The sequence below is a fragment of the Anomaloglossus baeobatrachus genome, chromosome 10 (assembly GCF_048569485.1).
Source record: "Anomaloglossus baeobatrachus isolate aAnoBae1 chromosome 10, aAnoBae1.hap1, whole genome shotgun sequence".
NCBI classification, from domain to species: domain Eukaryota; kingdom Metazoa; phylum Chordata; class Amphibia; order Anura; family Aromobatidae; genus Anomaloglossus; species Anomaloglossus baeobatrachus.
The window spans coordinates 18635252-18659125 of NC_134362.1; the positions used below are offsets into that span (position 1 = coordinate 18635252).

The window sequence follows — 23874 nt, forward strand, 5'->3', positions numbered from 1 at the left end:
AACTGCACAGTATAGTCCCGCCCCCGGCGGCTGTGATTGGTTGCAGTGAGACAGCTGTCAATCAGCGTGGGGGCGTGTCAAACTTCAACCAATCATAGGCGCCGGTGGGTGGGGAAAGCAGGGAATACGAGATTGTTTAATAAGCGGCCGGCTTTTTCAAAAGAGGAAAAGCCGCCGGCGTTTAGAGAACAGCCATGCAGCGCCGCGCCGTTGATCGGGGAACGGTGAGTATGAGAGAGGGGTACTCCATTCAGTCACTCTGGGGATTAGCGGTCACCGGTGAGTCCTTCACGGGTGACCGCTAATCAGGATGCGGCACAGACAGAGCCGCGGTATGACAATGAAGTCGGGTGAAGTTCACCCCAGTTCATTCTCTACGCGCGACTCTGTCTGCTGTCAGCGGGTATGTATCTACGATATTGTGCATCACAAACACGCATAAATTCACACGGACAACACATACACATGTCAGTTATTTCTCTCACACATAAACTGACAACCAACACGCACACACGGCTAGCATACGGCATTCACACAGATGGCACACGGACACAAAAAAAGGACACAAAAACGGAAAACGGACCCGAAAAACGGACGTAATGCGTGTGTGTTTTTTCACGGACGTGTGAAGGGGGCCTTAGAAATATTCTGAAAAAAATAAAAATGTAGTTTGTGCCACCATTTTCCTAGACTATTGATGACGTTGCCTCATGGCTTTTTTTTTTCTTCTTCATTGATAACCTTTTTGAGGTATATAGGATCAATTTTTTATTGCATTTTTTTTTTATTTGTGGGACATGCAGCAATGAAAAGTGGAAATTTTTGCTTTTTAATTTTTTATTTTGTTGCTGTGTTTATCTTTTGCGTTAATAAACCTATATTTTGATAGATCTGAATTTTTCATGTGTTTATTTTTGTTGTTTTTTTCTCCAATTGGGAAAAGTAAGTAATGCTGTGTGTGACAAGTGTAGTCATTGCTCCATCCTTTTGGGATATTCCAGAGCCCTTCTCTCAGGATCATATCACTTTTCTTGTGGAATTGCGGATTTTGATGGGATTTGATGCAATATCAGGTTTGTTTTGTATTTTTTATTCATCCATTGAACTCGATGGGGAACATTTGCCGCAAACTGCGTCAGTACAGGTCAATTTCCATGCAGTCAGACTCTATGCTAATTTTTTGAAAGGAGTTTGAACACTTCTCATCTACTTTGGGCCTGTAATGTGCTAAGGATTGTCCATCCCCAACATACCCTTGTGAAGAGATCCTTAAAAAACTCAACAAAGCATTGCCCATGTTAGATTGACAAGCTTAAGTGCTGAGCAGGTCACAAAAAAATATAATAACCAAAGTCAAAAGATCAAATCTATTAATACATCAGTGCCAATCTTCAGTCACCACTAGAGGGAGCCCACTACATAGGTTCAATTAGTTCCCTATGCAATGAGCTCCCCCTAGTGGCGGCTGCAGACACAGAATTTTATCATTTACTTTTCATGGTGTACGATTGTGAAACATACTGCAATCCATTCATTTCCAAACTATCCCTTTCCAGCTCTTGCAAATTTACAACTATCCGCCAGCGCTTGTCCAAGCATGCCAAAAGTGATGGGTCTGCAACACTTGGAAAGCTAGAAGTTGGATATCAATGCTGTGGCCTATACTGGAACTTACTGGGGGTGCAGGATGGCGCTCGCCCGCTCCACTTCCCGGTTTTCAGGCAGGTCCTTCTGCTGCTTCCCGTGCGCCGGTAGAAGTGAGACGCACACTCGTACTGTATCTGTGTGTGAAGGTGCTGGTATCCTGTGGGAAGCTCTCCCGGGGGCAGTGCCGGCTTTTTTGTGGGGTAGATGTCATTCTTCTCCTTGGTGAATGATGACGATGATGAGGAGTAAAGCTGGTGAAGAGGGGTCTCCCTAAAAAGAACGGAAGGAAATATAATCAGGGCCAACAAGCTATGAGCTAGCGGGTCAGGATTAACTTACCTCCATAATCAACCAGCCTGGCCCATCACTTGGAGAGAAGCGTCTCTAGTAGCCGCTTATCTCCCAACTATAAAATTACCCAGTCAATTTCACCCATTTAACACCTTCCCCTGTTACCCTCCCACCCTCCGGGCAGGGTCAGGGCGTGCATCATCTTACCGTGACTGAACCTGCGAGGGCAGCACTTTAGGACGCACTAGATCAGGAATCTTGGGCTCCCGACAAGCTAAAAAGGTAAAAAGAAGAAATTCTGATTTACTGGTGATCTACAACTGTAAAATACATGAGGAGTATGGTTCCCAAAACACAGTAAATTATGGTTGTCTGCAGCCACCACTAGGGGGAGCTCCTTGTATACGGAGATACATGATAACATCCTGTCTGCAGCCTCCAGTAGGGGGAGCTTCCTGTATACAGAGATACATGATAAGATCCTGTCTGCAGTCACCACTAGAGGGGGGCTCCCTGTATACAGAGATACATGATAAGATCCTGTCTGCAGTCACCACTAGAGGGGGGCTCCCTGTATACAGAGATACATGATAACATCCTGTCTGCAGCCTCCAGTAGGGGGAGCTCCCTGTATACAGAGATACATGATAACATCCTGTCTGCAGCCACCACTAGGGGGAGCTCCCTGTATACAGAGATACATGATAAGATCCTGTCTGCAGCCTCCACTAGGGGGAGCTCCCTGTATACAGAGATACATGATAACATCCTGTCTGCAGCCACCACTAGGGGGAGCTCCCTGTATACAGAGATACATGATAAGATCCTGTCTGCAGTCACCACTAGGGGGAGCTCCCTGTATACAGAGATACATGATAAGATCCTGTCTGCAGTCACCACTAGGGGGAGCTCCCTGTATACAGAGATACATGATAAGATCCTGTCTGCAGCCACCACTAGGGGGAGCTCCCTGTATACAGAGATACATGATAACATCCTGTCTGCAGCCACCACTAGGGGGAGCTCCCTGTATACAGAGATACATGATAAGATCCTGTCTGCAGTCACCACTAGGGGGAGCTCCCTGTGTACAGAGATACATGATAAGATCCTGTCTGCAGCCACCACTAGGGGGAGCTCCCTGTATACAGAGATACATGATAACATCCTGTCTGCAGCCACCACTAGGGGGAGCTCCTTGTATACGGAGATACATGATAACATCCTATCTGCAGCCTCCAGTAGGGGGAGCTTCCTGTATACAGAGATACATGATAAGATCCTGTCTGCAGTCACCACTAGGGGGAGCTCCCTGTATACAGAGATACATGATAAGATCCTGTCTGCAGCCACCACTAGGGGGAGCTCCTTCTATACGGAGATACATAATAAGATTCTGTCTGCAGCCATCACAACAGGGAGCTCCCTGTATACAGAGATACATGACAAGATCCTGTCTGCAGTCACCACTAGGGGAAGCTCCCTGTATACAGAGATACATGATAAGATCCTGTCTGCAGTCACCACTAGGGGAAGCTCCCTGTATACAGAGATACATGATAAGATCCTGTCTGCAGCCATCACAACAGGGAGCTCCCTGTATACAGAGATACATGACAAGATCCTGTCTGCAGCCACCACTAGGGGAAGCTCCCTGTATACAGAGATACATGACAAGATCCTGTCTGCAGTCACCACTAGGGGGAGCTCCCTGTATACAGAGATACATGATAAGATCCTGTCTGCAGCCACCACTAGGGGGAGCTCCCTGTATACATAGATACATGATAAGATCCTCTCTGCAGCCACCACTAGGGGGAGCTCCCTGTATACAGAGATACATGACAAGATCCTGTCTGCAGTCACCACTAGGGGAAGCTCCCTGTATACAGAGATACATGATAAGATCCTGTCTGCAGTCACCACTAGGGGGAGCTCCCTGTATACAGAGATACATGATAAGATCCTGTCTGCAGTCACCACTAGGGGGAGCTCCCTGTATACAGAGATACATGATAAGATCCTGTCTGCAGTCACCACTAGGGGGAGCTCCCTTTATACAGAGATACATGATAACATCCTGTCTGCAGCCACCACTAGGGGGAGCTCCCTGTATACAGAGATACATGATAAGATCCTGTCTGCAGTCACCACTAGGGGGAGCTCCCTGTATACAGAGATACATGATAAGATCCTGTCTGGAGTCACCACTAGTGGGAGCTCCCTGTATACAGAGATACATGATAAGATCCTGTCTGCAGTCACCACTAGGGGGAGCTCCCTGTATACAGAGATACATGATAAGATCCTGTCTGCAGTCACCACTAGGGGGAGCTCCCTGTATACAGAGATACATGATAAGATCCTGTCTGCAGCCACCACTAGGGGGAGCTCCCTGTATACAGAGATACATGATAAGATCCTGTCTGCAGCCACCACTAGGGGAAGCTCCCTGTATACAGAGATACATGATAAGATTCTGTCTGCAGCGGAGCTCCCTGTATATAAAGATACGTGATAAGATCCTGTCTGCAGCCACCACTAGGGGGAGCTCCCTATATACAGAGATACATGGTAAGATCCTGTCTGCAGCCACCACTAGGGGGAGCTTCCTGTATACAGAGATACATAATAAGATTCTGTCTGCAGCCATCACAACAGGGAGCTCCCTGTATACAGAGATACATGATAAGATCCTGTCTCCAGCCACCACTAGGGGGAGCTCCCTTTATACAGAGATACATGATAAGATCCTGTCTGCAGCCACCACTAGGGGGAGCTCCCTGTATACAGAGATACATGATAAGATCCTGTCTGCAGCCACCACTAGGGGAAGCTCCCTGTATACAGAGATACATGATAAGATTCTGTCTGCAGCGGAGCTCCCTGTATATAAAGATACGTGATGAGATCCTGTCTGCAGCCACCACTAGGGGGAGCTCCCTATATACAGAGATACATGGTAAGATCCTGTCTGCAGCCACCACTAGGGGGAGCTTCCTGTATACAGAGATACATGATAAGATCCTGTCTGCAGCCACCACTAGGGGAAGCTCCCTGTATACAGAGATACATGATAAGATCCTGTCTGCAGTCACCACTAGGGGGAGCTCCCTATATACAGAGATACATGATAAGATCCTGTCTGCAGCCACCACTAGGGGGAGCTTCCTGTATACAGAGATACATGATAAGATCCTGTCTGCAGCCACCACTAGGGGAAGCTCCCTGTATACAGAGATACATGATAAGATCCTGTCTGCAGTCACCACTAGGGGGAGCTCCCTGTATACAGAGATACATGATAAGATCCTGTCTGCAGTCACCACTAGGGGGATCTTCCTGTATACAGAGATACATGATAAGATCCTGTCTGCAGCCACCACTAGGGGGAGCTCCCTATATACAGAGATACATGATAAGATCCTGTCTGCAGCCACCACTAGGGGGAGCTCCCTATATACAGAGATACATGATAAGATCCTGTCTGCAGCCACCACTAGAGGGAGCTCCTTGTATACGGAGATACATGATAACATCCTGTCTGCAGCCACCACTAGGGGGAGCTCCTTGTATACGGAGATACATGATAACATCCTGTCTGCAGCCTCCAGTAGGGGGAGCTCCCTGTATACAGAGATACATGATAAGATTCTGTCTGCAGCGGAGCTCCCTGTATATAAAGATACGTGATAAGATCCTGTCTGCAGCCACCACTAGGGGGAGCTCCCTTTATACAGAGATACATGATAAGATCCTGTCTGCAGCCACCACTAGGGGGAGCTCCCTGTATACAGAGATACATGATAAGATCCTGTCTGCAGCCACCACTAGGGGGAACTCCCTGTATACAGAGATACATGATAAGATCCTGTCTGCAGCCACCACTAGGGGGAGCTCCCTGTATACAGAGATACATGATAAGATCCTGTCTGCAGCCACCACTAGGGGGAGCTTCCTGTATACAGAGATACATGATAAGATCCTGTCTGCAGCCACCACTAGGGGGAGCTCCCTGTATACAGAGATACATGATAAGCTACTGTCTGCAGCCTCCACTAGGGGGAGCTCTCTGTATACAGAGATACATGATAAGATTCTGTCTGCAGCCACCACTAGGGGGAGCTCTCTGTATACAGAGATACATGATAAGATTCTGTCTGCAGCCACCACTAGGGGGAGCTCCCTGTATACAGAGATACATGATAAGATCCTGTCTGCAGTCACCACTAGGGGGAGCTCCCTATATACAGAGATACATGATAAGATCCTGTCTGCAGCCACCACTAGGGGGAGCTCCCTGTATACAGAGATACATGGTAAGATCCTGTCTGCAGCCACCACTAGGGGAAGCTCCCTGTATACAGAGATACATGATAAGATCCTGTCTGCAGCCACCACTAGGGGGAGCTCCCTGTATACATAGATACATGATAAGATCCTGTCTGCAGTCACCACTAGGGGGAGCTCCCTGTATACAGAGATACATGATAAGATCCTGTCTGCAGCCACCACTAGGGGGAGCTTCCTGTATACAGAGATACATGATAAGATCCTGTCTGCAGTCACCACTAGGGGGAGCTCCCTATATACAGAGATACATGATAAGATCCTGTCTGCAGCCACCACTAGGGGGAGCTCCCTGTATACAGAGATACATGATAAGATTCTGTCTGCAGTCTCCACTAGGGGGAGCTCCCTGTATACAGAGATACATGATAAGATTCTGTCTGCAGTCTCCACTAGGGGGAGCTCCCTGTATACATAGATACATGATAAGATCCTGTCTGCAGTCACCACTAGGGGGAGCTCCCTGTATACAGAGATACATGATAAGATCCTGTCTGCAGCCACCACTAGGGGGAGCTCCCTATATACAGAGATACATGATAAGATCCTGTCTGCAGCCACCACTAGGGGGAGCTCCCTGTATACATAGATACATGATAAGATCCTGTCTGCAGTCACCACTAGGGGGAGCTCCCTGTATACAGAGATATATGATAAGATTCTGTCTGCAGTCACCACTAGGGGGAGCTCCCTGTATACATAGATACATGATAAGATCCTGTCTGCAGCCACCACTAGGGGGTGGGTTTTGTCTCTAGTATAAGCAGGGGCAAGTCTACGTATCTCTACACAGGAAGTGGAGGTAGATCTAGGTATCTCAATAGGAAATTGATGAATATTTGTCTTTCTACAGGAAATCTTTGTCTCTTAAGGGGAAGCAGGGGCATATATTTGTCTCTCTGCAGGAACTGGGGATAGATCTTGCTTTGTTGTCAGCCAAACTGAACACAGAAAGGCCGGATTTCCATTCAGAACAAATAAGGCATTGGACAATGCTAGGAGCAATGCATGCTGGGAATGAGCAGAATGGGATGTTCCAGCTCCTATAGTGCTGACAGAATGCCGATTAAAGAGTTTCTGGACGTTTTAGCAAAACAGATTTTATTTTTTTCATATTTCTTCCCCGCTTCACTCAGGATTGTATCATTATTGTTATTACGGGGTCGGAGTCGCTCTTTAAACATATTTTTTTCAAATTATATTTAGCCATTACCCAGAAATGAAAATGGAATTACACAGAAAATATCCACTTCCAATTTATCTAACTGTACACGTGTAATCCGGATAAAGGGACCAGAGAACACCCGGAGAGCGCCAACGGAGTTAACCCGCTGCGTGCTGGAATCTGATCTCTCATAGGGATCTGGATTACAAAGATGAAGCTGCGGCACGCCATCACGCTCCCGACTCCCCGAGGCCTCTGTCCACTTCTTTGTCTTTATCCCTGTGCAGGTCCCCATCATCTATGAAATTGGGGGCTTCACCGTATATATGGAATGTTCAGCTATATATATATATATATATATATACGTAAATGGCCACTGATACAATATGATACAGATACAGCATGCGTTGAGGAGTGTCAGTGCTTATTTCGTCCCTTGTCCTTCTGGCGGCTGCAGATTGAGGCATTTTACAGATCAATAATCTAAGCTATTATTTTAAAGTGTAACCGTCATTGTAATTTTTATTTCATAAATCAATAATTCAGATAAAAATAAGCAACTTTGTAATAGATGTTATCAGACAGATTTGCTTCCTTCTCTGCCAGAATTGATCAGTCATTATCAAAATCCTCAATTCTGAGATGAAATCTGTGTTCAGTGAAGACTTTCCCATTACGGAGATAGGAGATGGCAGTTGGTGCTGATGAGATTCTATGTAGATAGAAGAGGCGGGATTTAAATTCTAAGCTCTTTACCTTTAATGCAGACCGGCTGCTTCCCAGACCATTGACCGGTTTCCAGACATTTCCGTTCCTGGCTTCCACTGAGGACATGGGAGTTGTTACAGAAGTAGTGGATGGTGGATCCTATCTTGACCTGATTCCCATAGGTGAAGCCCCCCTGCTCAGATAAGGTCTTATATCCGTTCAGTGGTGGTCCCGGGTCCGGGCAGCTCTTCTCCTCTATAACTGAAAGCAGAAATCAACACATAGGGAATAAAAAAACTAAAAGTTGTGTTGTACAGCAGCAATTTCTGGGGGGGATAAGAATTGGGAAAGTGGCCATCATTTTCTTACTGGGTCCTTTATAGGGAAAGAATTGAAAGGATTCTCCACATAGCTAAAGACGTGTAGCTTACACTGTATATACAAAGGCAAGAAGGCAGTGCTAGCTGTACCTATATAACTTACAGAGAGAAACAGAGAAGTACTATCTGTACCCACATCATTTACACAGGGAAGCAAGGAGGTAGTACAATCTGTATCTATATAACTTACAAAAAGAAACAGAGAAGAAGCACTATCTGTACCCAAATAATTTACACAGGGAAGCAAGAAAGCAGTAAAATCTGTACCTATATAAGTTACAGGGAGAAACAGAGAAGAAGCACTATCTGTACCCACATAATTTACACAAGGAAGCAAGGAGGTAGTACAATCTGTATCTATATAACTTACAGGGAGAAACAGACAAGAAGCACTATCTGTACCCACATAAATTTCATAGGGAGACAAGGAGGTAGTATAATCTGTACCTATATAACTTACAGGAAGAAACAGAGAAGAAGCACTATCTGTACCCACATAATTTACACAGGGAAGCAAGTAAGCAGTACAATCTGTACCTATATAACTTACAGGGAGAAACAGAGAAGAAGTACTATCTGAACCCACATAATTTACACAGGAAAGCAAGAAAGCAGTACAATCTGTACCTATATAACTTACAGGGAGAAACAGAGAAGAAGTACTATCTGAACCCACATAATTTACACAGGAAAGCAAGAAAGCAGTACAATCTGTACCTATATAACTTACAGGGAGAAACAGAGAAGAAGTACTATCTGTACCCAGATAATTTTCACAGGGAAGCAAGGTATCAGTACAATCTGTACCTATGACTTACAGGGAGAAACATAGAAGAAGTACTATCTGTACCCAAATAATTTACACAGGGAAGCAAGAAAGCAGTAAAATCTGTACCTATATAAGTTACAGGGAGAAACAGAGAAGAAGCACTATCTGTACCCACATAATTTACACAAGGAAGCAAGGAGGTAGTACAATCTGTATCTATATAACTTACAGGGAGAAACAGACAAGAAGCACTATCTGTACCCACATAAATTTCATAGGGAGACAAGGAGGTAGTATAATCTGTACCTATATAACTTACAGGAAGAAACAGAGAAGAAGCACTATCTGTACCCACATAATTTACACAGGGAAGCAAGTAAGCAGTACAATCTGTACCTATATAACTTACAGGGAGAAACAGAGAAGAAGTACTATCTGAACCCACATAATTTACACAGGAAAGCAAGAAAGCAGTACAATCTGTACCTATATAACTTACAGGGAGAAACAGAGAAGAAGTACTATCTGAACCCACATAATTTACACAGGAAAGCAAGAAAGCAGTACAATCTGTACCTATATAACTTACAGGGAGAAACAGAGAAGAAGTACTATCTGTACCCAGATAATTTTCACAGGGAAGCAAGGTATCAGTACAATCTGTACCTATGACTTACAGGGAGAAACATAGAAGAAGTACTATCTGTACCCAAATAATTTACACAGGGAAGCAAGAAAGCAGTACAATCTGTACCTATATAATTTACAGAGAGAAAAAGAGAAGAAGCACTATCTGTACCCACATAATTTACCCAGGGAGCAAGGAGGCAATGCAATCTGTACCTATATAACTTACAGGTAGAAACGGAGAAGAAGCACTTCTGTACCCACATAATTTTCACAAGGAAACAAGGAGGCAGTACTATCTGTACCTATATAATTTACAGGGAGAAACAGAGAAGTACTATCTGTACCCCCATAATTTACACAGGGAAGCAAGTAAGCAGTACAATCTGTACCTATATAATTTACAGAGAGAAAGAGAGAAGTATTACTATCTGTCCCATAATGATTTTCATTAGATACAAGGAGGCAGTACTATCTACACATAAGTGTTTAAAAGGGAGAAACAGAGAAGTATTATTATCTGTCTCATAATTATTTACATTAGAGACAAGAAGGCAGTACTATCTACACATAAGTGTTTAATAGGGAGAAAGAAATAGAGAGGTATTGCTATTTGTGTTGAAATAATTTACAATAGAGAAAGGGAGACAGTACTATCTGTACCTACATCATTTACAGGGTGTCTAGACTTTACAGAATAATCTGGGCCTAGCGGTTCCCCCATTATTACATCTGTCACACACAGATATGATGGTAATTATTCCTTTTCCGGTTCTATGGTCTCAGATAATAGGAATATTATCGAGCGCAGGTTATTTTCTAAAATCCCCCAGACTCTGCCAGACGCCGCCATTAAACTCCCAGTGACAAAAAAATATTTCAGGTTAATTTTCGGGTGAAACCGCTGTGATCTACAGGAGCAAAAATGAGCGGCGACAAAAATGTGCACATCAAAAATTCAATTATAATGAGCGAGGAAGAGAGTGACAGCGAGCGTCTGCACGGCGGGATTAATGAAGGAAATGTCCGCGAAATGTTCATGTTCTGATCATTAACAACGAGGCGCACATTCCTCCCTGTCCTCATCCATCCTCCGAGAAGTCAATCAGCGAGCTCCGTCTACTGCGGCTCGCAAAAGGAAGGAAATCACAGAGGACAAGACCCATCACAGCTCCCGACACGTCCGTTTCTGGATCATCTGCTCTTAAAGCTCAATTTTCATGATGTCCCTCTGTTGTTCCTATTGGAAATGTTTCCATAAATTGACAGGCAAGTTTCTGATATTGTCCGCTCAGTGCTGATACCGTATATAGGGACATCACTGAATGACTATAGGAATAGTTACAGATTAGGCTGCTTGCACATCAGCGTTTTTTTGCCTGACGGCAAAAAAAAATCGCAAACCGCATCTGACTGGATCCTTGACAAATGCGTTGTCATTTCAATGCATTTTCAATAGAATCGCGGTAAGATGCGTTTGCATGCGTCACATACCGGATCCGTTATTATGCGTTTTTTTTACCTTGTTTCAAAAATGCTACTTGTTGCGATTTTGTCCTCGGGCAAAATACTGCATGTCAATGGATCTGTTAGAGTGCGGCGGTACCTGCAGTGTACTTCAATGGATGCCGGATCCTGCGAGACAGGATCCTGTTTTCTGTACTGAGCATGCCCATAAAGCTTGCTTCCTTCCCTCCCTCCCTTCCTTGCTTCCTTTCCTCCCTCCTTCCCTTCCTTCCTTCTCTCCCTCCCTTCCTTCCCTCCCTTCCTTCCTTCCTTCCCTCCCTCACATCCTTCCTTCCTTCCCTCCCTTCTTCCCTTCCTTCCATCCTTCCCTACCTCCCTTCCTTCCTTCCTTCATTCCTTTCTGCCTTCCCTCCCTTCCTTCATTCCTTTCTGCCTTCCCTCCCTTCCTTTCTGCCTTCCCTCCCTTCCTTTCTTCCTTGCTTTCCCTCCCTCCCTCCCTTCCTGCCTTCCCTCCCTTCCTTTCTGCCTTCCCTCCCTTCCTTTCTGCCTTCCCTCCCTTCCTTTCTGCCTTCCCTCCCTTCCTTTCTGCCTTCCCTCCCTTCCTTTCTGCCTTCCCTCCCTTCCTTTCTGCCTTCCCTCCCTTCCTTTCTGCCTTCCCTCCCTTCCTTTCTGCCTTCCCTCCCTTCCTTTCTGCCTTCCCTCCCTTCCTTTCTTCCTTGCTTTCCCTCCCTCCCTCCCTTCCTTCCTGCCTTCCCTCCCTTCCTTGCTTTCTTTCCTTCCCTCCCTTCCTTCCCTACGTTCCTTTCCCTCCATCCCTTCCTTCTTTCCTTCTTCCCTTCCTTCTTTCCCTCCCTACCTCCCTCCCTTCCTCCCTCCCTTCCTCCCTTCTCAAATCGCATGTAGAAGGATCCGCTAAAATAACAATGGCAGTTGCATGCGTTCAACATTCAATCCACAGGATCCAGTCACATGCTTTTTGCGCTTTTTTGACGACCAGTGAAAAATCCGCTGATGTGAAAGCAGCCTTATATTCAGTTCTGTGTCCTTATACGTTTTACACTGTTTGGCTTCTGCAGCCTCTATGTATCACAGTGCATAACAAACTGCCGAATGAGCTAACCGTGAATCTGTCAGTGAGCTCGTCTGACGTTAGGGTCTGGAACTCACCTCCCTTCGCCTGACATATGACCACATCAAAGCTCACCCTTGATATCAGATGGATAAGGCAAGACTCAGAATGAGCTCACTGATGGATTCACTGGGGACTCAGTCAATGTCTGTTGTACACAGTGCAGAGGATCTCTCTGACCACATCAAAGCTCATCTTTGATATGGTTAATTTTCTCAGATAGATAAGGCAAGACTCAGAACGAGCTCACTGATGGATTCCTTGGTGACTCATTCTGTCTTATACACAAAGGATGCATATGCTAAATTATCCAAAATGTCTAATGAAACCTAATTGCAAAAATACTTTATATCCAAAAATACATGAATTAAAGGGGTTGTCCAGTGCTTAAATATCGATGGATAGGATATCAGTATCAGATCACCTGCTGTTTGTAGATTGCACACAGTGTACTCAGCCGACACAGCACAGCGCCATACACTGCATAGTGGTCATTTTCAGTACTGCAGCTCAGCTCACTTTGAAGTGAACGGGACCCCCATTAAAATCTAAGTGCTAGAAAACCCCTTTAAGTAAAAAATTAGCCTCAAGGGTGTCCCTAATTGATAATAATGACATTTTCTATCTGAACTGGATTATTTTTTATAGTTTATTCCCTGTTCCTCGTGGTGGTAAAGAGGCCTTCATATATGAGTCGTGGGTCAGGTGTGAAAATAATCTCATGTAGGGCAAATTATAATCTGAGATTAATCAGATTTATCCATTTCCTTCTCATCTAAATATACTGAGAACTTGTGGAGGAACTACATGTCCCAGCATGCCCAGTGTAGATGACTTTCCATCCACCTCTGGTGCCATCAATCTCCCTAATCACAGTGACCGTCCGTCCCCGATAATCAGGGATCTTCAGTATATTCGCTGTGACAGCTGCCATCAATCACCTACAGGAGCGAGCGGCCCTACAGAATACATAATGGGGTCTCAGCGGCAGAGGGTGGGGGAGACGGACCCCGCTATGCCTCGTGTTGGAGAGACCTCTGTGACGCCCTGGCCTATCAGGTCGTCACAGGGTATTGGGCAATCTGCCCTTCTGCACAGTATCCACTCTCCTTGGTTAACGGATCCCTGTCCTGTGGTGTTGTTAACAGCTTGTCAATCAAAATCCTAGGAACACTTCCCACTTGAACCTACCAGACACACCATTGGGGGGCCTGAAGGGAATAGGGCCGTCCACATGGGGGTTGGTGAGGAGAAAGTGAGGACAGTGTCAGTTCAGTTGAGTTCAGTCGAGTCAGTAGAGTGGAGTGGAGTGAGTTGAGTGGAGAGGAGGAGAGCTCCTGTGTACTAGGTGGCAGACAGTGGTCTGTGCCTGGTAGGAGCTGGAATAGTATCAAGGGGCACGGACTGCCGAGGAGGGCTGCCGGCGGCTTTGAGCTATCACCGGGCAGGGGCCAGGGCACGACGGGGTACGTGGACCCAAGACCGGAAGGTAGCTTCACGCGTTCCGGTAATTTACCCGACGGGGCTGAAGACTTCAAGTGTCATCCCCAACCCGCTCCAAAATCGGGGTACTAGCGCACCGATGGGATAGGACTTTCCCACTACAGTCCAAAGAAATCCTACGCGTGAACCCTGAGAGCAAGCTCGCTCTGTTAGCCACACGGGTGAGCGGGACCCGAAGAGTTTCATACCAACGGGTCCAATTGAGACTAACGTGCCAGAGATAGGGCCACAGACCAACAACAACATCAGGGGCACGGATCCAAGCGTACTCTCCGTTGACTACAGCGGTGCTCAGAACTTTGGTTTACAAGCTGTCGGTGTGATTATTATGGGACTGAGTGAGTACCTTGAAAACCTCTGCACCTATCTCCCCGACGGCACCCGAACACCATCCTACACCAACGGGCCCCGGGACACAAACCCCCTACCCACAGAGGGGTTAAACATCAGGCTGCCGCACCATCGTCACCGGGCTCCCCAGCGGCAGTGGTGGTCCCTCACATTACCACGCACTGTGGGTGGCGTCACGAACTTTCCAAAATCCACCTGTACATATCTCCCCCTTCCTTTTAATCGAGTGGCCGCGCGACCCCCGGGTCCAGAGACCCCTCGAGCCACCGCGGATTCGAGCGGCGGCAGCAGCCCGGCTGCTCGCCCGGGGACGGTACACCTCCCTCCGTCCTCCACCAAAAATGTGATGATTAACTTCTAATACTGTGTAATGGTGCTCAATGCCAGTGTGCTACCTCTAAAGCCGGCAGATTATTGTATTGGCAGATATGTAGCCCCCATACACATGAGATCACGGGTGAATGATGAAACCATCGATTTTCCTGGAACCGACCCACCATCTAATGTGTATGGGGGTCTCCCGACAGATGACATCTGGGGGTATGGGGTAAGTAGGATCAATCTTTTTTGGATTTTATCTCCAGATCCTTTTCCTACTCTTTGGTTATGGTGCAATCTTCCCATACAGATGAACAGTTTTTTCCATGAGCAGAGAGGTGTGACTCCCAGTCCGACCCCTCCTGGGGGCGTCTGCAGTACCCGGTACTCACCATTTTCACAATGTCTTCCTGTATACCCCGCCAGACAGGCGCACTTATAGGATCCGGTATTCTCCACAATGCACGTCCCATCGTGAAAACATGGAGAAGACGAGCAGCCTGAGAACACAGAATAGGGGCAATCAATCACCTATCTCACCGGATCGAGGACGCTGAGATCTGGGGAAGGGTTTGCTCAGTGTTTAGACGACAAATATCACATGGTCTGATCCCACCACAGTCACATTATTCTGCATGGCAGCTGCATACAAAATACGGCCAACAGTGATAATCATATCTACACTGACAAGCAAAAGGGTAACAATGTTTTGCACTTTTGTCTTTCAGGCTCCATATTTCACCATCCACTACAGCTCTGAACATGAGACGACCTTCATCTTATAGACAATCATCTTAGCTATCTCATACATAAATGTGACTTACAGCTATTTAGCATATGATTAGTTATGAAGATTCTTGTCAGGTCACTACATTGTTACTGTTTTGCTCTTTTTCTTGTCATATACTACAAATCACAACCTGTTCTCACGTTACTGTTTTGCTCCTAAAAATCTAAATTTTAATTATTAGTTAGCATTTTGTAAATCTCCTTTGGCTTTTACCCTCCTGAATCCTTCTGGGCTCTCTATCAGATACAAGCATGTCTCCACCGAAATCTGCTCCCAGGTCTCTTCTCCATGTTCCAGTGTTGGTGTATACTGGTCGGGTCTCTTCTCCACGATCCCAGTGTTGGTGTATACTGGGCGGATCTCTTCTCCACGTTCCCAGTGTTGGTGTATACCGGTCAGGTCTCTTCTACATGTCACCAGTGTTGGTGTATACTGGTCAGGTCTCTTCTCCACGTTCCCAGTGTTGGTGTATACTGGTCAGGTCTCTTCTCCATGTTCCCAGTGTTGGTGTATACTGGTCAGGTCTCTTCTCCACGTTCCCAGTGTTGGTCTATACTGGTCAGGTCACTTCTCCATGTTCCCAGTGTTGGTGTATACTGGTCTGGTCTCTTCTCCACGTTCCCAGTGTTGGTGTATACTGGTCAGGTCTCTTCTCCATGTTCCCAGTGTTGGTGTATACTGGTCAGGTCTCTTCTACACGTTCCCAGTGTTGGTGTATACTGGTCTGGTCTCTTCTCCACGTTCCCAGTGTTGGTGTATACTGGTCAGGTCTCTTCTCCACGTTCCCAGTGTTGGTGTATACTGGTCAGGTCTCTTCTCCACGTTCCCAGTGTTGGTGTATACTGGTCAGGTCTCTTCTCCACGTTCCCAGTGTTGGTGTATACTGGTCAGGTCTCTTCTCCACGTTCCCAGTGTTGGTGTATACTGGTCAGGTCTCTTCTCCACATTCCCAGTGTTGGTGTATACTGGTCAGGTCTCTTCTCCACGTTCCCAGTGTTGGTGTATACTGGTCTGGTCTCTTCTCCACGTTCCCAGTGTTGGTGTATACTGGTCAGGTCTCTTCTCCATGTTCCCAGTGTTGGTGTATACTGGTCAGGTCTCTTCTCCATGTTCCCAGTGTTGGTGTATACTGGTCAGGTCTCTTCTGCAAGTTTCCAGTATTGGTGTATACTGGTCTGGTCTCTTCTCCACGTTCCCAGTGTTGGTGTATACTGGTCAGGTCTCTTCTCCACGTTCCCAGTGTTGGTGTATACTGGTCAGGTCTCTTCTCCATGTTCCCAGTGTTGGTGTATACTGGTCAGGTCTCTTCTGCAAGTTTCCAGTATTGGTGTATACTGGTCTGGTCTCTTCTCCACGTTCCCAGTGTTGGTGTATACCGGTCAGGTTATTTCTCCACGTTTACAGTGTTGGTGTATACTGGTCAGGTCTCTTCTCCACGTTCCCAGTGTTGGTGTATACTGGTCAGGTCTCTTCTCCACGTTCCCAGTGTTGGTGTATACTGGTCAGGTCTCTTTTATACGTTCCCAGTGTTGGTATATACTGGTCAGGTCTCTTCTCCACGTTCCAGTGTTGGTGTATACTGGTCAGGTCTCTTCTCCACATTTCCAGTGTTGGTGTATACTGGTCAGGTTTCTTCTCCACGTTCCCAGTGTTGGTGTATACTGGTCAGGTCTCTTCTCCACGTTCCCAGTGTTGGTGTATACTGGTCAGGTCTCTTCACGTTCCCAGTGTTGGTGTATACTGGTCAGGTCTCTTCTCCATGTTCCCAGTGTTGGTGTATACTTGGGAATCAACCTATTAACACACTGAGCTATTAGGGAACGTGAGAACAGGTTGTGATTTGTAGTATATGACAAGAAAAAGAGCAAAACAGTAACAATGTAGTGACCTGACAAGAATCTTCATAACTAATCGTATGCTAAAAAGCTACAAGTCACATTTATGTATGAGATAGCCAAGATGATTGTCTATAAAATGAAGGTCGTCCCATGCTCAAAGCTGTAGAGGATGGTGAGATATGGAATCTGAAATGCAAAGGATCAGAACATTGTTACCCTTTTGCTTGTCAGTGTAGATGAGAATTTGCTGCTTTTTTCTAATAAATGCAGACTGATCTGGGCTCGTGCCGTCTATATTTCCAGCTTCACACTGACGTTCGCACTTCCCGATGATTCATTCGCACATTTCTTATGCTGTGATAATGACGTTACCATTTATAACCCATATTTACATTTTGAGTTATGGAGGGGGGGTCCCTCTTCAATACTCATCACATCGTCTTATGGATACACCGCTGATTTCAATAAATTCTATGTAATACTTCATTTCTCCTCTGGGGGGCGCTGCAGGGAAATTAAGGACTTGCGGCCCAGTTTACTAGTAGATCACAGCTGATCGCTGTAGATCACAAAACTGGGAGATCTGTGATTTACGATTATACAGGGTGGTCCAAAAGTAGGTGGACAGTATGTGTAGTAGGGTTATCAAACATGGTGTAAAGTGAAACTGACTCAGTCGCCCTTAGCAACCAATCAGATTCCACCTTTCATTTACCAAAGAGTCTGTGAAGAATGAAAGGTGGAATCTGATTGGTTGCTAAGGGCAACTGAGTCAGTGTCACTTTACACCATGTTTGATAACCCTATTACACATACTGCCCACCTACTTTTGGACCACCCAGTATAAAGGCTACTTTTAACAAAACATTATCTGAGATGGAAAATCCCTTTAAGCCCTCATAGGGGAGGGGGAGACATATGTATGGAAAAAAAGTCAAACTTCTACCAGTAACTTCTTTAAAGGTGGCATAAAATCCATCGAAGTTTTTGGACCCATCAGATCTGAAGAGGAGGTGCAGAGCGTTCCCGGAGCTGCGGATCGCCAGCGGCCGCTCGTTCCCGCAGAAGCGCTTGATGATTTTAGCATCAACGTTGTCACCGTCTCGCACTTCCACGTAATCGTACTGACACATGTAGTCAAACTCCATACTGATCATCGCAAACCTGGAATAGAGAGTCAGGGTCATCCACAATCGGTATATGCAAAATTATAGGCAGCCATATATTTAAAGGGGATGTCCAGGATTAGAAAAACATAGCCTCTTTCCTCCAAAAATAGCGCCACGCCAGTCCACAGGTTGTGTCTGGTTATTACACCTCAGCCACGTTCACTTCAAAGGAGTCGGCGTGCAACATGGACACAACCTGCAGGTGGGAGTGCTGCTGTTTATCAAAGTAGCCATTTTTTAATTGCTGGACAACCCCTTTAAAGGGTACTTTACACGCTGCGACATCACTAGCGATCTCATTAGCGATGTGAAATTCTAGATCGCTAGCGATGTCGCAGCGTGTAAAGTACCCTTAAGAAAGAGTAGTTACTCGAGGCTTATAATGTGTAAAAGTAAAAAACACAAGATAACTGTCTAAGCTGCAATACCCCAGACTGGCAGTGACTAAAGGGGGCTTTACACGCTACGATATCGTTAATGTTTGGTCGCCGGGGTCACGTTGTTAGTGATGCACATCCGGCGTCATTAACGATATCGCAGCGTGTGACACTGACCAGCGACCTTAAGCGACCTCAAAAATGGTGAAAATCGTTCACCATGGAGAGGTCGTCCCAAAACCAAAAATCGGTAATGGTTGTTTATCCAGGTGGTTCATCGCTCCTGCAGCAGCACACATCGCTATGTGTGACACCGCAGCAGCGAGGAACGTCTCCTTACCTGCCGCCGGCCACAATGCGGAAGGAAGGAGGTGGGCGGGATGTTACGTCCCGCTCATCTCCGCCCCTCCGCTTTGATTGGCCGGCCGCTTGGTGACGTTGCTGTGATGCCGAACGTCCCTCCCCCTTGAAGAAGGGATTGTTCGGCAGTCACAGCGACGACGCCGACCAGGTAAGTGCGTGTGACGCTGCCGTAGCGATAATGTTCGCTACGGCAGCAATCACAAACAATCGCATGCGCGACGGGGGCGGGTACTATCACGCTCCCTATCGCTACAAATTGCTAGCGATCTCGCTACCGTGTAAAGCCCCCTTAAGGATCAGGCATGCTGAAATCCAACATGGCCGATCCTTCCTGCCCTTCAGATCTGCACTCGTACAAAAGTAAAGACGTCTCCGTACATATTAGATTGATGTCAAATCCAGAGATACTCAAGGATGGCCTCCATCTGTAACGGTGTCAAAGGGCAGACTTGAATCTGTCACTCCCTAAAGGAGGGGATGGATGGATGGATGGATGGATGGATGGATGGATGGATGGATGGATGGAGAGATGATGGATAGAAGGATGGATGGATGGATGCATAGGTAGATGGATAGATGGATGGATGGATGCATAGGTAGATGGATGGATGGATGGATGCATAGGTAGATGGATGGATGGATGGATGGATGCATAGGTAGATGGATGGATGGATGGATGCATAGGTAGATGGATGGATGGATGGATGGATGCATAGGTAGATGGATGGATGGATGGATGCATAGGTAGATGGATGGATGGATGGATGCATAGGTAGATGGATGGATGGATGGATGGATGCATAGGTAGATGGATGGATGGATGGATGCATAGGTAGATGGATGGATGGATGGATGGATGGATGCATAGGTAGATGGATGGATGGATTGGATGAATGGATAGAGAGATGATGGATAGAAGGATGGATGGATGGATAGGACAGACAGATTAGATAGATTGATATAGGGATAGATGGATGATGGATGGATGGATGGATAGGACAGACAGATTAGATAGATTGATATAGGGATAGATGGATGATGGATGGATAGATGTAAAGAGAGATGGATGGATAGAATGATGAATGGATGGATGGTTGGATAGATAGATAGAGGGATAGATAGATGAGGTGAATGATTTATGTCTTTTCTCTGCCACCACCAGGGGGAGCTGGGGACCTTACTGCATACAGTTGACACATAAATATATATAATACTCCAGTATACGCAGAGCAGCTTTATTGGGAGTTTTTTTGGTTGTCAGTTGGAGAGCGGAGTCTTTAACTCTTCGTGTATCTGTTCACTTTTGTATGCACCCAGCAGACACAGAAAGATTAAGAATAAACCCGGGATCTTGGGAGACGTGCTGAGGCTGCGTATCGCTGGGTAAGGCTCTGAATTTCATTACCAATATTGAGTCTTAATGTCAGTGATCTCCCGTCAGTGCGGCCCGGACCTGATTGTGGATTCATTGCTCATATCTCCGCGTCTCATCTCGGAACGTTATTAATCTTTACCCGGGTGTCACATATAAGGAGAGGATTCAGCGGGGGCAGGACGCTCAATAATTCATACTGGTCACCATTCACACTATGCGCAGCTACTTGGGAGATGTGTAATTAATGGCAGTAGGACGGCGGCCAGGACAGTGCAGCAAGAAGAGCCGTGATGAGGGGCCGCAGCCGCGCTCTGCTGCTCTGAGGGGCCGACCGCACCGGGAAATCTCATCTGTGGGGATCTGTATATTGATGGAGGATTATAGCATCATGATAACCCTTCAGGTGATTGCAATAATGACTTGCAATACCATGCCGGGCCACAAGGAGCGCTGTCCCCAGGGAGCATCACACACATTACAGTGCTGCAAGCGCCATCTAGTGGTAAAAGTAATTCATACACAATGGGCCTAAATCTATAGACGGCTCCCGGCCACTCATGATCTGGCGTGACTACACATATGAAAATGCAGCTCCCTTTAGGCTATGTGCACACGGTGCATTTTTTTTATGCTTTTTTTTTTTAGAAATCTGCACCAAAATCTGCATACAGAGTCCGCCGTGCTAATGCTCCTCCATAGGTAGAGTCCAGCGTCCTGCTGCTCCCTATAGGTAGAGTCCCCCGTACCGCTGCTCCCTATAGGTAGAGTCCGGCGTCCTGCTGCTCCCCATAGGTAGAGTCCGGCGTCCTGCTGCTCCCTATAGGTAGAGTCCCCCGTACCGCTGCTCCCTATAGGTAGAGTCCCCCGTCCCGCTGTTCCCCATAGGTAGAGTCCGCTGTCCCGCTGCTCCCCATAGGTAGAGTCCCCCGTCCTGCTGCTCCCCTATAGGTAGAGTCCCCCGTCCTGCTGCCCCCCATAGGTAGAGTCCTCCGTCCTGCTGCTCCCCTATAGGTAGAGTCCGGCGTCCCGCTGCTCCCCATAGGTAGAGTCCTCCGTCCTGCTGCTCCCTATAGGTAGAGTCCGGCGTCCCGCTGCTCCCTATAGGTAGAGTCCGGCGTCCTGCTGCTCCCTATAGGTAGAGTCCCCCGTACCGCTGCTCCCTATAGGTAGAGTCCCCCGTCCCGCTGTTCCCCATAGGTAGAGTCCGCTGTCCCGCTGCTCCCCATAGGTAGAGTCCCCCGTCCTGCTGCTCCCCTATAGGTAGAGTCCCCCGTCCTGCTGCCCCCCATAGGTAGAGTCCTCCGTCCTGCTGCTCCCCTATAGGTAGAGTCCGGCGTCCCGCTGCTCCCCATAGGTAGAGTCCTCCGTCCTGCTGCTCCCTATAGGTAGAGTCCGGCGTCCCGCTGCTCCCTATAGGTAGAGTCCGGCGTCCCGCTGCTCCCTATAGGTAGAGTCCGCCGTCCCGCTGCTCCCTATAGGTAGAGTCCGCCGTCCCGCTGCTCCCTATAGGTAGAGTCCGCCGTCCCGCTGCTGCCTATAGGTAGAGTCCGGCGTCCCGCTGCTCCCCATAGGTAGAGTCCTCCGTCCTGCTGCTCCCTATAGGTAGAGTCCGGCGTCCCGCTGCTCCCTATAGGTAGAGTCCGGCGTCCCGCTGCTCCCTATAGGTAGAGTCCGGCGTCCCGCTGCTCCCTATAGGTAGAGTCCGCCGTCCAGCTGCTCCCTATAGGTAGAGTCCGCCGTCCTGCTGCTCCCTATAGGTAGAGTCCGCCGTCCCGCTGCTCCCCATAGGTAGAGTCCGCCGTCCCGCTGCTCCCCATAGGTAGAGTCCGCCGTCCCGCTGCTCCCTATAGGTAGAGTCCGCCGTCCCGCTGCTCCCTATAGGTAGAGTCCGCCGTCCCGCTGCTGCCTATAGGTAGAGTCCGGCGTCCCGCTGCTCCCTATAGGTAGAGTCCGGCGTCCCGCTGCTCCCCATAGGTAGAGTCCTCCGTCCTGCTGCTCCCTATAGGTAGAGTCCTCCGTCCTGCTGCTCCCTATAGGTAGAGTCCTCCGTCCTGCTGCTCCCTATAGGTAGAGTCCTCCGTCCTGCTGCTCCCTATAGGTAGAGTCCTCCGTCTCGCTGCTCCCTAAAGGTAGAGTCCGGCGTCCCGCTGCTCCCCATAGGTAGAGTCCGGCGTCCCGCTGCTCCCCATAGGTAGAGTCCTCCGTCCCGCTGCTCCCTATAGGTAGAGTCCTCCGTCCTGCTGCTCCCCATAGGTAGAGTCCGGCGTCCTGCTGCTCCCTATAGGTAGAGTCCTCCGTCCTGCTGCTCCCCTATAGGTAGAGTCCCCCGTCCCGCTGCTCCCCATAGGTAGAGTCCTCTGTCCCGCTGCTCCCTATAGGTAGAGTCCTCCGTCCCGCTGCTCCCTATAGGTAGAGTCCCCCGTCCCGCTGCTCCCCATAGGTAGAGTCCTCCGTCCCGCTGCTCCCCATAGGTAGAGTCCTCCGTCCCGCTGCTCCCTATAGGTAGAGTCCTCCGTCCCGCTGCTCCCCATAGGTAGAGTCCTCCGTCCCGCTGCTCCCCATAGGTAGAGTCCTCCGTCCCGCTGCTCCCTATAGGTAGAGTCCTCCGTCGCGCTGCTCCCCATAAATAGAGTCCTCCGTCCCGCTGCTCCCCATAGGTAGAGTCCTCCGTCCCGCTGCTCCCCATAGGTAGAGTCCCCCGTCCCGCTGTTCCCCATAGGTAGAGTCCTCCGTCCCGCTGCTCCCCATAGGTAGAGTCCCCCGTCCCGCTGCTCCCCATAGGTAGAGTCCTCCGTCCCGCTGCTCCCCATAAGTAGAGTCCTTCGTCCCGCTGCTCCCCATAGGTAGAGTCCCCCGTCCCGCTGCTCCCCATAGGTAGAGTCCTCCGTCCCGCTGCTCCCCATAGGTAGAGTCCTCCGTTCCGCTGTTCCCCATAGGTAGAGTCCTCCGTCCCGCTGCTCCCTATAGGTAGAGTCCTCCGTCCCGCTGCTCCCTATAGGTAGAGTCCGCCGTCCTGCTGCTCCCTATAGGTAGAGTCCCCCGTCCTGCTGCTCCCCATAGGTAGAGTCCTCCGTCCTGCTGCTCCCTATAGGTAGAGTCCGGCGTCCTGCTGCTCCCCATAGGTAGAGTCCGGCGTCCTGCTGCTCCCTATAGGTAGAGTCCGGCGTCCTGCTGCTCCCCATAGGTAGAGTCCTCCGTCCTGCTGCTCCCTATAGGTAGAGTCCGGCGTCCTGCTGCTCCCTATAGGTAGAGTCCGG

The 23874-nt window shown here is 48.0% G+C and overlaps 1 protein-coding gene across 2 annotated transcripts in view; it reads right to left on the minus strand.

The window, feature by feature from the left end:
- PAMR1 (peptidase domain containing associated with muscle regeneration 1) overlaps window positions 1-23874 on the minus strand; it is an 85530-nt gene that overhangs the window by 6499 nt on the left and 55157 nt on the right. For both annotated transcript variants that reach the window (XM_075325282.1, XM_075325284.1), the window contains exons 5-9: window positions 18280-18497; window positions 15098-15205; window positions 8210-8422; window positions 2146-2212; window positions 1676-1917 (exon numbers count right to left, since the gene is read on the minus strand). In XM_075325282.1, the coding sequence (XP_075181397.1) occupies window positions 1676-1917; window positions 2146-2212; window positions 8210-8422; window positions 15098-15205; window positions 18280-18497 (848 nt within the window). The remainder of the gene's footprint in view (window positions 1-1675; window positions 1918-2145; window positions 2213-8209; window positions 8423-15097; window positions 15206-18279; window positions 18498-23874) is intronic.